Source organism: Lampris incognitus, chromosome 9 (assembly GCF_029633865.1).
Source record: "Lampris incognitus isolate fLamInc1 chromosome 9, fLamInc1.hap2, whole genome shotgun sequence".
Taxonomy (NCBI): domain Eukaryota; kingdom Metazoa; phylum Chordata; class Actinopteri; order Lampriformes; family Lampridae; genus Lampris; species Lampris incognitus.
This window is the reverse complement of record NC_079219.1, coordinates 37,298,808-37,313,686: the sequence shown is the minus strand read 5'-3', so window position 1 is coordinate 37,313,686 and position 14,879 is coordinate 37,298,808. Positions and strand designations below refer to the sequence as shown.

Genomic DNA, 14,879 nt, shown 5'->3' with positions numbered 1-14,879 from the left:
TTGTGCTCTTTATATGAAATGAAATATGTTAAAATTTGTATAAATCTTAAATACACCTAGCTCCGGAAATTATTTTTAGGGTAGCATTAAAGGATAATTCTGTTTTTTTAACAACCTGTGTGTTGTCATTTTGCATGTTGGTTATAATATCAGCTCACTCAACTCACTGGCTTCATTTTGGACATATTGGATTTTGGACCGATGCTGGACTCTTCTTTACAATGACGTCTCGTGATGCCACTGGATATCAGTGTCAGACATATTCTATCCATAGACATCATATTACCAACCTAGAAGCATGCGTCCGGGTAGCATAGCGGTCTGTTCTGTTGCCTACCTACACGGGGAGCGCTGGTTCGAATCCCCGTGTTACCTCTGGCTTGGTCGGGGGCGTCCCTACAGACATAATTGGCTCTGTCTGTGGGTGGGAAGTCGGATGTGGTCCTGATTGCTACACTAGCGCCTCCTCTATTTGGCGGGGACCCTTTTTTCAGGGGGGAGGGGGAACTGGGGGGAATAGCGTGATCCTCCCACGTGCTACGTCCCCCTGGTGAAACTCCTCACAGTCAGGTGAAAAGAAGCGGCTGGTGCCACCACATGTGTCGGAGGAGGCATGTGGTAGTCTGCAGCCCTCCCCAGATCTGCAGAGGAGGTGGAGCAGTGACCGGGACGGCTTGGAAGTCCCGGTCCCACTAGTTGTAACGCTCGATCCTCAAGCAGTCAGGTAACCAGCTGCTTGTGTTGTCGTCCTGTATGCACAGCTTTGATAAATAAAGTCTCAGATTCTTTTATTCATTCCCATCCAACTTGTTTAAGCTGCAGATGAAATTACTTTGCCCCGAAATGCTATATAACATCTTAAAAAAAAATCACTAATGACCTAATAGACTCTGTGCATAACTGTGGTCCACTGACTTCCGGTTTCTACTGCAGCGGTCATGCCAGTTTGCTGTTTGTTGGCGTGTGCTATTGACAGTGGCGTATTTTTCGCGATGTCTGCAAGATTTACCATGGATAAATGTCAACGACACGCACAGAGTTGTTGAGAAACTTTCACCTGCACCTGCCAGAAAACAGGTGAAAAGTTTCTAGTTGTACATATCAAGTTACCTCCACAATTCTGTTCGTCCGTCCGTCCATCCACTCATCCTCATAATTGTGGACATAACATGATACGATGGCTTGATGAAAATAGCTGCCAAGCATCACCCAGGTTGGTGGTGGTTAAAATGATTTGCCCCCTTCAATGTGAAGCGCTTAGGGTGTCTAGAAAACATTCTATAAATGTAATTATTATTATTATTATTATTATTATCTTACAGCACTTGCGCAGAGGATTTTAGGGACAACGATACAGAGGCTTACACACATTACTCATCAGTACACGTTGTATACATAAAACCCACCCATCCATCCATCCATTATCCATTATCCAAGCCACTAATCCCAACCGGGGTCGCGGGATGCTGGAGCCTGTCCCAGCAGTCATTGGGCGGCAGACGGGAGAGACACCCTGGACAGGCCACCGGTCCATCACAGGGCCCACACACACACACCTAGGGACAATTTAGTACAGTCGATTTACCTGACCTACATGTCTTTGGACTGTGGGAGGAAACTGGGACATCCGAGATCATGCAAACCCCACACAGAGGATGACCCGGGATGACCCCCAACCTTGGACTACCCCGGGGCTCAAACCCAGGACCTTCTTGCTGTAAGGCGACCGCGCTAACCACTGAGCCACCATGACACCATACATAAAACCATCTGGGAACTTTCTCTTTAATTTACTGAAACTTTCTGGTAATTTGGAGGTACTCTAGAAACACGTCCAACGTGGTTCTGCATTGGTTTATGCACCACTTCAGTCCCACAGCCCGCCTCGCTAAGTGGTCACCGTTGTTAACCACAGTATAACTGATTTACATGTAAAACTAATGCTTGGACTCCACACCCAGTTTGCACAGTCCTTTGGCAAGTCCATAAACAAAAACCCGTTTTCACACTTCTGAATAAACATGTTTCCAAGCCAACTGATATCAGACACAGTTGGTACCAAGTCTCGCTGCATGCTGTCCATTCTGGTCTCCGTCGCTGAATCTTTGCTTTGATTCATGCAGAAAGAAATCTGCCATGACAATGATCTCTGCCCCCTGTACTCCTCTATTTTCTGCGTGAAGATAGTGGCATGTGAGTTTCTGTTAGATACGTCTGTCACACCAGGAGAAAACTGACAGATAGTTTGGTAGATGAAAATCGACCCAGAACACAAGCTAAAATATATCTGAGGTGAGTCTGCTCACATCCTGCAGAACTGGAGTTGTCCACGCTTTGACTCTTGCTTGAAAGCAGGTTTCCATTAAAATGATCCTGCCAGAGGAAATAGCAGCCGTGCCGGTGCCTTTATGTGGCAATGTGAATGTCTCCATTTCTTTATTCGCCCCCCGGTATCGATCTTGTGTGGCCGAGACAGCAGCCCGGATGACACCGTTTTACCTAGGTGTCTGTTCAGCTTAAATAAGCAATTTAGCTGTTGTGGCTGGGTTTTACTTTGTGTGTGTGTGTGTGTGTGTGTGTGTGTGTGTGTGTGTGTGTGTGTGTGTGTGTGTGTGTGTGTGTGTGTGTGTGTGTGTGTGTGTAAATGTTTGTCCACCTGGACAAATAAAGTGTTTTCTTTTTTTGTTCCCCCCATTGTACCCGGCCAATTACCCCACTCTCCTGAGCCGTCCCGGTCACTGCTCCGCCCCCTCTGCTGATCCGGGGAGGGCTGCAGGCTACCACAATGCCTCCTCCCATACATGTGGAGTCACCAGCCGCTTCTTTTCACCTGACAGTGAGGAGTTTCGCCAGGGGGACGTAGCACGTGGGAGGATCATGCTATTCCCCCCAGTTCCCCCTCCCCCCCGAACAGGCGCCCCGATCAAACAGAGGAGGCGCTAGTGCAGCGACCAGGACACACATCCACATCTGGCTTCCCCCCCACAGACACAGCCAATTGTGTCTGTAGAGATGCCCAGCCAGGCCAGAGGAAAATGGGGATTCGAACCAGCAATCCCCGTGTTGGTAGGCATCGGAATAGACCGCCACGCTGCCCGGACTCCTCAAACTGTTTGCTTTTCTTATTGCTTGGAATAGTCACACAGGAGAAGAGTTTGTCTCTGCAGTGTGGGTGTGTTAGTGGTAAAAGAGACAGCATAGGAGTACTGACAGAAACACACAAGTGAAGTGAAGAAGTGTCAGTTCATTTGAATTATTAGTAATATATTGAGTTAGCTGTAACTTTTGTGAGATAACTTCTTTTTGTATGGCTCTCTGAATTATACCTGAAGGGGAAACATGACGGTACTGGAGCTTATTGTCAGGTGACTGATTTTCAGGGTTTGAACAGATATATGCAGAACATATTACTACTACTACTGCTACTACTACTGCTTTTGGCTGCCCCCGTTAGGGGTCGCCACAGTGGATCATCCCTTTCCATCTCTTCCTGTCCTCTGCATCTTCCTCTGTCACACCAGCCACCTGCATGTCCTCCCTCACCACCTCCATAAACGTCCTCTTTGGCCTTCCTCTTTTCCTCTTCTCTGGCAGCTCCGTATTCAGTATCCTTCTCCCAATATACCCAGCATCTCTCCTCCACAAGCCATCTCAATCTTGTCTCTCTTGCTTTGTCTCCAAACTGGCCAACCTGAGCGGTCCCTCTAATATATTCGTCCCTGATCCTATCCTTCTTCACTACTCCCAATGAAAATCTTAGCATATAAATGCTAATCATTATTAATATTATTTATTCCTGTTCAGAAATGGAGGGCCTGAACAAGTATGTAGATTCATAATGGAAATGCACAGAAACCTTACACAAACAAGCTAGAAACTTTTGGTTGCTCTTATACGTCTTCTGTTGCAAAGCAGGACAAATCACATTTCAAGTGTTTACTTGAAAGTCAGCAACGAAGCGTCAGTATGCAGTGTGCCGTGCTTTTACTGTGTTTTCTCAGTAACTCCTACTACTTGTTCTGCCTTAAGCATGATCGCCCGCTTGTTTCATTCACCAGCTTTCATCATGCACCCTCACTTCCTAGCCATCGTCTTGCTCTGTCTCTCTCTCTCTTCCCTCTCTGTCAATTAAGATGTTTCTCGCATTTTTTTGTTGTTAAGCGTATTTTTTTCCTTTAAAAAAAGAAAAAATATATATTTATGGGGGCCCCTCGGTATCCCTGTCCAGCAGTCAGCAGGTGGAATCTTTGAGGAATGAACAGATGGAGGGGCAGATAGCGCTCACTTGTTTTTATTGCATTTCTTGGTCAATGGATGGGACAGATGGCTGGATGGATGGGTAGCTAGCTAGTTGAAAGGATGATGGTAAAGTTGCAAAATGTCACCAGTTTTCCATGAGGGAAGTTTTCTCATTTCCCTGCCTATACTGGGATATTACAACTGGTCACGCTTCACTGATTGGCTCTTTGTCTCCCCTCCGGAACAGATTGTCATTTTTATCTACCAATCAATAGCCATGCTTCCTGCCCTGAGCCCACCTTCCCGAGAGACCAATGTAAAGGGGATGAAAACAGGAAGACAATTCCACCCCTGAGCGCCTCCATCTCATACACCTCTAGCCGCAACATCACAACCTATTAGCCGGCTGGGAAGGATGGATGCAGAGATGGATAGCTAAAGGAGAGATGAGTCTATCTCATCTCACACACCAAAGCCTCGGCCTCACCACCTATTTACTTGTTACTAGCCGGAAAGGTAAATTTCACTCGGCTCTACACCAGGAAATTGTGATCCAAGAGCACAGAAGGCGGATTATTCTGTTTTATTTTTAAGTTTCCTGTTTTCAAATGCATCACCAGCATTTCTACCAGTGTTAGATGTCTTGATCATATATATCCCCAAGGTGTAGTTCCAATGTCCAATAAACAGGAATCTAATGGTCTCACATCTGTGCCCATATTGAGTTTTTCTATTAGATTTTGATCCCTGTTTTGATTTGAGAGTTAGTTGGGATGGGTCCATTCCTCAGTTTCTCACACTGCTAGAAAGTCTCTTTTTTTCCTTTTTGTTCCCCAGCCTTGGCTTGCCCCGATTCTGCTTGCATGTATCCTCTAAAAATAAATCTGTTTTATTAGCCAAGTAAGTTTACAAATAGAGGACTTTGACTCGGTGGGTTGCTCACATAGCAAAGACAAGAGATACAACACAAGATTATAAAAATAATTTCTAAGCAGGCAAGGCGCCTCAGTGTCACTCTGTTTCCTTTGCAGCGGGGTTTCAATAAGTCTAAATTGAATGGATGGATGTATTTATTTGGCTGTATAGAGGCAGGTACCGCACAATGGGAAGCGAACTGCTTGTGTGGATATTGTGTTAGTGGGTGGACGGGAAGGGGTGTGGGTGGGTGGATGGGTGGCTGGCTGGGTGTGTAGAGACAGACACTAAACCTGCCAGACAAATGGCTTTACCTCCCCCCTTGTCTTCCCTTTCCCCCCTCTCTTTCTCTCGCTCCTTCTATCTTTATCATCCCTCCTTTGTCCCACCAACAGTGAATAATCTCTGATGATAATTTTCTTGCTGAGAAGTAGAATTGAGGTTCTTAGACGCATGGTGCTCCACAGCAGATAATACTGCTGTATAATATATACTGTTTAAGAATGTGCCCATGTTGGAGCACACACCCGCTAGTACATAGTGTGTGTGTGTGTGTGTGTGTGCGTGTGTGTGTGTGTGTGTGTGTGTGTGTGTGTGTGTGTGTGTGTGTGTGTGTGTGTGTGTGTGTGTAGTGTGTATCTGTATCCTGTGTCTACTTGAATGTCTCACACCAGGGTTACAAACAGAGCTCAGAAACACCCCTCGGGTGGTGTGTGTCTTCCTCAAGCTCGGGTCCTCTACCAGAGGCCTGGGAGTTTGAGGGTTCAGCACAGTATTTTAGCTGTTCCTAGGACTGCACGCTTCTGGACAGACAGAGACCTCAGATTTTGTTCCTGGAATCTGCTATATATATATATATATATATATATATATATATATATATATATATATATATATTAGGAGCACTAGGGGCTGTGACTCCTAAACTGGGAGAGTGGCTCCAGCGCCAACCCGCCAAGGTATGGACACTACAGGACCCCTGAATATGTCCTGTGATATCTGGCACTAAACATTAGCAGCAGGTCCTTCAAGTCCTGTAAGTTGCGAGGTGGAGCCACCATGGATCGGACTTGTCAGTCCAGCACATCCCACCAATGCCCAATCAGATTGAGATCTGGGGAATTTTGAGGCCAGGGCAACACCTTGAACACTTCATCATATTCCTTAAACCATTCCTGAACAATGGGTGTGGTGTGGCAGGGCGCATTATCCTGCTGAAAGAGGCCACTGCCATTATCAGGGAATACCATTGCTATGAAGGGGTGTACCTGGTCTGCAATAATGTTTAGGTAGGTGGCACGTGTCAAATTGACGCCCACATGAATGGCCGGACCCAGGGTTCCCCAGCAGAAGATTGTCCAGAGCATCACACTCCCTCCGCTGGCTTGTTGTCTTCCCACAGTGCATCCTGGTGCCATCTCTTCCCCAGGTAAACAGCACCCATGTACTCGACCATTCATATGATCTAAAAATAAATGGGAGTCATCGGACAAGGCAACCTTCTTCCACTATTCCAAGGTCCAGTTACGACGCTCGCGTACCCATTATAGGTGCTTTCAGCGATGGACAGGGGTCATTATGGGCACTCTGACCGGTCTGTTGCTATGCAGTCCCGTACACAGCAGGATGTGATGCACTGTGTTGTGACACATTCCTCCCCTAACCATCATTAAAATTTCCTGTGACTTATACTGCAGATAGCCCTTGTTGCCCTGGCACATTGGGCTCCCGACACCCTGTCACCAGTTTTTAGTTTGTCCCTTCTCAGATCACTGTCTGTAAGTACTCACCACTGCTGACCGGGAGCACCCCACAAGCCTTGCCGTTTCAGAGATGCTCTGATCCAGTTGTCTGGCCACAACAATTTGGCCTTTGCCAAAATTGCTCAGGTCTTTGCTGCTGCCTATTTCTCCTGCATCCAACACATTGACTATGACAACTGATTGTTCACTTACCATCTAATCTACCCAGACCTTGACATGTGCCCTTGTTTGGAGATGACCGACGTTATTCTGTTCACCTGTGAGTGGTCATAATGTTTTGGCTCATCGGTGTAATACATGTATTAAATCAGAGGTCAATTCATTAGGTACCCCTTTTCATTAACGCAAACAGCCAAACAGTGAATCATGTGGCTGTCACTCAATATATAAAGCATGCAGACATGGCCAACGGTTTCAATTATTGTTTGACCAAACATAAGAATGGGGAACATGCATAATCTAAGGGACTATGAACATAGAATGATTATTTATTTGTTCGTTTGTTTGTTTATTTGTTTATTTTGGGGTGCCAGACTTGGTGGTTCCAGCATCTCCAAAACTGCTGCCCTCCTGGGATATTCTCTCAATGTTACAGAGAATGGTGCAAAACAAAAAGAAAGAAAAAGGTCCATTGAGCATCAGTTCTGTGGGTGACAGAACTTCTTAATGAAAGAGGTGAGAGGAGAAGGTTCAGATGTTTTTGAGCCGGCAAGGAAGTCACATACACAAATAACCACTCTGCGGTAGTGGTGTGCAGAAGGACGTCTCTGAATGCACAACGTGTTGAACCTTAAACTGGATTAAAATGGATGGGCTACAGCAGCATAAGACCACGCTCGGGTTCATCCTCCATCAGCTAAGAACAGGAAGATGAGGTTACAGCGGTCATGGGATCACCAAAACTAGACGAGTGAAGATGAGAAAAACATCACCTGGTCTGACAAATATTGATTTCTTCTGCTGCGTGCAAGATGGTAGGGTCAGAATTTGGCGGTAACGTCATTAATTCAGGAATCCTTTATGCCTGATATCAGTGGTGGTGGTGGTGTAATGGTGTAGGGATTGTTTCCTGATACACTTTCGACCCCTTAATACTAACTGAGCTTTATTTGAATGCCACAGGGTATCAGAGCATTGTTGTTGAACATATGCATCCTTTTATGGCCACCTTTGCTCTGTTTTCCAGTGGATACTTCCAGCAGGTTAATCCTCCACGTGACAAAAAAGTACACATCAGTTCATATTGCTTTCACCAGCATGACTGTTGATTTCAGTGTACTCCAGTGGCCTGCACAGTCCCCAAATCCCAGTCTAATAGAGCTCCTATGGGATGAGGTGGAGCACAACATTAATGGGAGGCTGACAAATCTGCTGGCACTGTCTGAAGCTGCTGAGTCAGCATGAACCAAAAAAAAAAAAAAAAAACAATGGAAAGTTTCCAGCAACTTGTTGAATCTATGGTCCAAAGAATTACGTTTTTTTCTGGAGGCTCTAGGGGCTCTACCCAGTACTAGACAACTGTACCTAAAAAAAAAAAGTGGCCACCAGTGCCGCTTTACAATAATACATACTTTATGATATCCATCCGTCCATTATCCAAACCACTTATCCTGCTCTCAGAGTCGTGAGGATGCTGGAGCCTATCCCAGCAGTCACTGGGCGGCAGGCGGGGTGACACCCTGGACAGGCCGCCAGGCCATCATAGGGCCCTTTATTTATTTATCTATTTATTTGTTTATCTATCTATTGATCTGTCTGTTTTTGTTTGTTGCTATATTATTATCATTAGTACTATTATTTTATTTTTTTGTCTTTTCCAGGGCACTCAGTGCGGCTGTTGGGTCAGAAAAAAGACGGAGGCAAGAGGCTAGGAGGAGCCAGACTGGACCTGCCCAAAATACGAAAGAACCCTCTCATAGAAATCATCTCCATTAACACTGGGTAGGACACATACAGACATAATCAGCTCATGAAATGTTCTGTATCACACTACATTTCATTTTTTTTAGTGTTCTTCTACTCTCTAGATCGAGTGTATGTGTGTGTGTGTGTGTGTGTGTGTGTGTGTGTGTGTGTGTGTGTGTGTGTGTGTGTGTGTGTGGATGTGAGAGTACTCTCTCTTGTTTAAAGGTAGCTCTTGGCCAGATTACATCAAGACAAAAGGTTTTGAGATTCTATTTTAACTTTCAATTTGAGTATTGCCAATTCTCACGAAAACTGAGCATTCAGGGGGCATCCAGGTTCCATAGTGGTCTATTCTGTTGCCTACCAGCACGGAGATTGTCGGTTCGAATCCCCGTGTTACCTCCAGCTTGGTCGCACATCCCTACAGAAACAATTGTCCGTGTCTGCAGGTGGGAAGCCGGATGTGAATATGTGTCCTGGTTGCTGCACTAGCGCCTCCTCTGGTCGGTCGAGGCGTCTGTTCAGGGGGGAGGGGGAACTGGGGGGAATAGCGTGATCTTCCCATGCGTTACGTCCCCCAGGTGAAACTGCTCACTGTCAGGTGAAAAGAAGCGGCTGGCGACTCCAGTATTGGAGGAGGCATGTGGTAGTCTGCGGCCCTCCCCGGATCGACAGAGGGGGTGGAGCAGTGACCGGGCCAGCCTGGAAGTGTGGGGTAATTGGCCAGGTACAATTGGGGGAAAAAAAAAATCCAACAGAAAACAAAATTGAGCATTCACTTGTCACATGGTGACAAATCATGACAGGTAGAGAGACATGGCGAGAGGAAAACAAGACAAAGAAATGGGCACATCTGCCCATCCTATATGCCCTCACCTTTCCATGAATGTATGGACACACACACACACACACACACACACACACACACACACACACACACACACACACACACACACACAAATGCAGCCAGAGCTGTATTTTATGGTCTCATTTTATGTTGTTTATAGGTCTCTGTGTCTGTGCCGCCCTGTGTGCCCTGGTCTCAGTGGGCCTGTTAAAAGGGTTTTGACTCAGATTAATTCCAGTGTGCTCGGCCCCCACTGATGATAATCCATTAATCATCTCCCTGCATCTCTTCGAGGTCCATAGCTTCATGGCTTGAATCACAATGTGATGAGTTAAACAACAAGAGGACTGGCGTCTTGCCGGTCCAATGAGGCCGCCTGATCCTTGAACACAATCTAATTGTCAATGCTGCCCCCATGGATGTAAAACATGTACACTGATGTCAGTGAGACTTAATTGTTCTGCCCCTAATGACATAACCCTACTTCCCATCAACCCATTGCTGAGGGAGCTTTGTTTGTGCTGGCTTTTTTTTTAACTGCTTGTTCAAGTTTGTTTTTTCCCCCCCCAACTTGTTTCTCATCTGGAATTTTATCCCATGCCTCTGAGCCCATTTCATTCACAGAGTATTCCGGTTCTTTTGTTGTGATGACCCACCAGTTAAAGGCATTTGACCTCTCTCTGAGTCCGGAGCCATAGTAAAGCAATAATATCTGAAAAAGGTGTTATTTGTTGTCATAGTGTTAAAAATGCGGGTTGAAAAGTGTGCAGTGGTGGTATTCCCAGAACAACCCACCAGTGCATATTGTATGAAAAGGGGTTTACTATCGAAGTGAAATAGTAATACACTAAAATGGTATTGAAAGGAAAGATCACTAACTAGTTGCAAGAATTGGAATGAATGGCTGTGGCCTGGTCCACATCCTGGACCAATCAGGTGCTTGGTCAGATCGATTGAAACTTTGTGTTGTTTACGGGCCCTTTTACACCTACCACATTTGGTCCAGATTTTTGGGCTTTTCAATTTGATCCGAGCTAAAATTACAGGTGTGAAACCTGCCCTAGACTACGGTCCTGACCAAACAGCCGAACCTTGGTCCCACAAAAAGAGGTGGTCTCGGTCCGGGTCAAACTGATCCATGGTTCGGTTTGTTTCTAGTGTGAAAACATTTTTTGGGTGGTTGGGATTTTCGGACCAATTACAGGAAGTTCCGGCAGGCTACCAGGAGAACCGGAAAAAAGAAAAAATTAGCCATGGTAGCACATGGGGAGAGGAGGAGGCTACGGTTTTTTTTTTGGGGGGGGGGGTTCCCTCTTTTTTCCTCCCCAATTGTATCCTGCCAATTACCTCACTCTTCCCAGCCATCCCAGTCTCTGCTTCACCCCCTCTGCTGGTCTGGGGAGGGCTGCCGACTACCACATGCCTCCTCTGATACATATGGAGTCGCCAGCCGCTTCTTTACACCTGACAGTGCGGAGTTTCTCCTGGGAGATATAGCATGTGGGAGGATCACACTATTACCCCAGTTCCCCCTCCCCCCTGAACAGGTGCCTCGACCGACCAGAGGAGGCGCTAGTGCATCGACCAGGACACATACCCACATCCAGCTTTCCACCCGCAGACACGGCCAGTAGTATCTGTAGGGATGTCGTCCAACCAAGCCGTAGGTAACAAGGGGATTCGGATCAGTGATCCCTGTGTTGGTAGGCAACGGAATAGACCGCTATGCTACCCAGACGCCTTGGAGGCCAAGTTTGTAATTGAAAAATTGTCTAGTCTTGCGTATTGCGCTTGAAGTTGGTGTTGCTGGTAGTAATGACATACAATCTTATCGTGGCATTGAAAAGAATCTGTTCACTCATCATTCCCCTCTAATTGAATGGCGATAGAGGGCTACCCGCTGAATTGACAATCTCACACGCATGCTTGTCTACGAACCAATCAGTGTCAGGTATAAGGAGACACGGCCCACATAGGTGATGACGACAGGATGTAGGTATGTCATGTCACGTTCCTTAGTGCGCTCACATAATTGCAATGTGAAACCAAAACTAACTGGATCAAATGTTTGCAATGTAACAGAAACTCGAACCTTGGTTCGGACCTTCAGGTGTGAAAATGCCCTGAGAGACCATAGCCCCGACCACTGCTTTCCTCTCACTGAGTTTTTTTAGGACCCCCCTCTGGATCAGAAAATGGCTCAAGAGAGAGTGCAGAGCCCATTAGAGACACAAATCCACCCTCCCCTTTCATTTCTGTCCAATCCAACCAGAAAACCAAATCATTTCATCTTACTCCTACTCAGTGGCAGACATTCTTTGTTGAGAAGTGATGAGATTATGGCGGTCTGGATCAGGGATCCCGGCTGGAATGTTTGATTAATCTAGTTTTACCAGATCAGTCTTGCCAACATGACTGATTTGAGCCATGACATCATAAATATCGAGGTTAAATACATGACCTTTCTGACTTGTGTTTACCCCCCCCACACACACACACAGACACACACGTTTCCAGAAATCTGCTTTTGTATATACATTATAAATGGCATCTTGGTGATCAAACAGACTAGTTAAATAACAAGCTGGTCTATTAGTGATTTTCATGGCACAGCGTATATTTGAAATAAAACGGTGTGCAAAATGGATGTGAATGGAATCGATTTCGACTAATAACACGAGGTGAGTAATGGACCCGAACGTAAGCCTGTTCATACGGCATTATGTTTAATGCATTTGTACTGAAGAGTTGGATAAAAACGGCCCCCGGCCAGGATTGACTTGACATTTCTGTTGTTTACATCCTTTCCAATTGGTCAAGATTGCCTATGCCAGTCTAGAGAGCAATGAAATAATGAAAATTGTGCTTTTGATTGCAAATGACCATACCTTGATATAGTCACAAGTTTACCTGTTTATGCAATTGTCTTTTCACTCCGGTCAACACCATCCTGTTATACACAACTCAGAATGTAGAGGGAAGCAAGGTGCTTTTTTTATTTTCTGACTTTATGACAGACTGGAGGAGTTGCAGTTGTCGACTCTGATTTAGATGAACACCCTGAAAAGTCACAAGCCTCTTTTACACTGATATTAACATTGTCCGGACACTGTTGAGTCAAGAGCAAGGGCTGCCTCCATGTCAGTGTTTTCCCCTCTGTGTCTGCTGTGGCAGGATGTTGTGAAAACAGGATCCACCAAGGTAGTGTTATTATTATTATTATTACCCCCCCCTTTCTCCTCAATTGTATCTGGCCAATTACCCCACTCTTCCAAATCATCCCAGTCACTGCTCCACCCCTTCTGCTGATCCGGGGAGGGCTGCACACTACCACATACCTCCTCTGATACATGTGGAGTAGCCAGCCGCTTCTTTTCACCTGACAGTGAGGAGTTTCACCAGCGGGACGTAGCGTGTGGGAGGATCACGCTACTCCCCCCAGTTCCCCCGAACAGGCGCCCCGACCGAACAGAGGAGGCGCCAGTGCAGCGACCAGGACACATACCCACATCCGGCTTCCCACCCACAGACACGGCCAATTGTCTGTAGGGACGCCTGACCAAGCCGGAGGTAACATGGGGATTCGAACCAGCGATCCCTGTTTTGGTAGGCAAGGGAATAGACCACAACGCCACACGGACGTCCCAGGCAATATTATTTTTGAAATAACTTTAACAAGGCTCCATGGTGTGTGTGTGTGTGTGTGTGTGTGTGTGTGTGTGTGTGTGTGTGTGTGTGTGTGCATGTGCGTGCGTGCGTGCGTGCGTGCGTGCGTGCGTGCGTGTGTGTGTGTGTGTGTCTTGTCTGTAGCTAATCTCACAAGCAATTGGACCTATCAGCCTCAATTTTTTGTGTACAGTTATGAGTGTATGATGAAGAACCTCTAGTGGTTGCGGTGATTCAAAACCTTCGAAAGATATTTGTTCTCGCATCACTGCTCCCTCTCTTCATTCACTCTCTAGCTCGCTCAACCAACGCTGCTCTCCGGCGCTGCCTGATCCAAAGTCTGAACACTTAAAACGTACTTGTCGTTTTGTAGTCTATTAGTCGACGCCCAAATGTGTCTTAAGAGCTCATCTAGCAGGAAAGCTAAATAATCATCCCACAGCAGTCCACCCCCCTACTGATGTGTTCATTTTCTTCACGTTGTTGTGTTAAGTAATGCGAGTTAGGAGGACAACACATATATTCATTCAGCCACTAACATCTTAATCCTTGTTATTGCACTGCTGTATAAGGGTATCCATCCATCCGTCCATCCATCCATTATCCAAGCCGCTTATAAGGGTATGTTTGTCTAAAATTACAGTACCCACAACTTTTCATTTGCCCACCAAAGTCCTTCTCATCCCTCTGTTTTTCTAAAGGATTGTAGTGGCGGTGCACTGGAGGCAGATATGGAGCTTATTGTTGGGCAAACATAATTCTCTCTATTGTGGAGGAGAAAATAATCATCTGGTTTTATTTTCCAATATAATGTTTATAAATAAAGCTCAATGACTTAGGAAAAGTCACTTAAGGATACGACTGTTGGATTTACAGTGTTATAAAAATGCTTAAAATGCCGTATGCCACTTGACAAAACCTTTAGCCTTTTAAGTGTTAATCCAGAGGAACTACTATGGACGTTCCCCTGAACACAGCTGTCTCTGTACAGATGTTTGAAGTTGCTAGCGGTCCGTGGTCTTTATTTCTTTCTAAAGCTCCTTATGCCTTATCTGGCCCCTCTAGAGAGGCAGCACTGTCGACTGGGTGGGTGTGTTAGTAGGTGTGTGTGTGGGGGTCTGCTTGTGAGTTTGCTTGCTCGTGCTCGTGCATGCCGCTGTATAGTTTATAAGGGTGGGGGTACCTGCAGTCGGGTGGGGGTACCTGCAGTCGGCTGAGACTGAAGGGGTCACGTAGATGAGGGATGACACGTTTCTGTCAGTAAATGTTGTGTCCAAAGGAACTGATTCAACTGTCTGTGAACTGCAGATAGTCTTACTTCAAGTGACCATTAACAGTGGTGCAAGCATCACTACGTTCACACACACACACACACACACACACACACGCACACACACACACAGGTACCTGTTAACAAGATTTTGAGTTGGTGAACTTGCTTTGACTTGGCACTTTTAGTTAATTGAGTTTAGTGTGTGTTTGTGTGTGTGTGTGTGTGTGTGTGTGTGTGTGTGTGTGTGTGTGTCTGTGTGTGTGTGTGTTTG

General features: G+C 45.9%; 1 protein-coding gene across 1 annotated transcript in view; it reads left to right on the top strand.

The window, feature by feature from the left end:
- cdkal1 (CDK5 regulatory subunit associated protein 1-like 1) overlaps nt 1-14,879 on the top strand; it is a 505,260-nt gene that overhangs the window by 152,689 nt on the left and 337,692 nt on the right. The window contains exon 7 of the mRNA XM_056286983.1: nt 8,738-8,858. Coding sequence (XP_056142958.1) covers nt 8,738-8,858 — 121 coding nt within the window. The remainder of the gene's footprint in view (nt 1-8,737; nt 8,859-14,879) is intronic.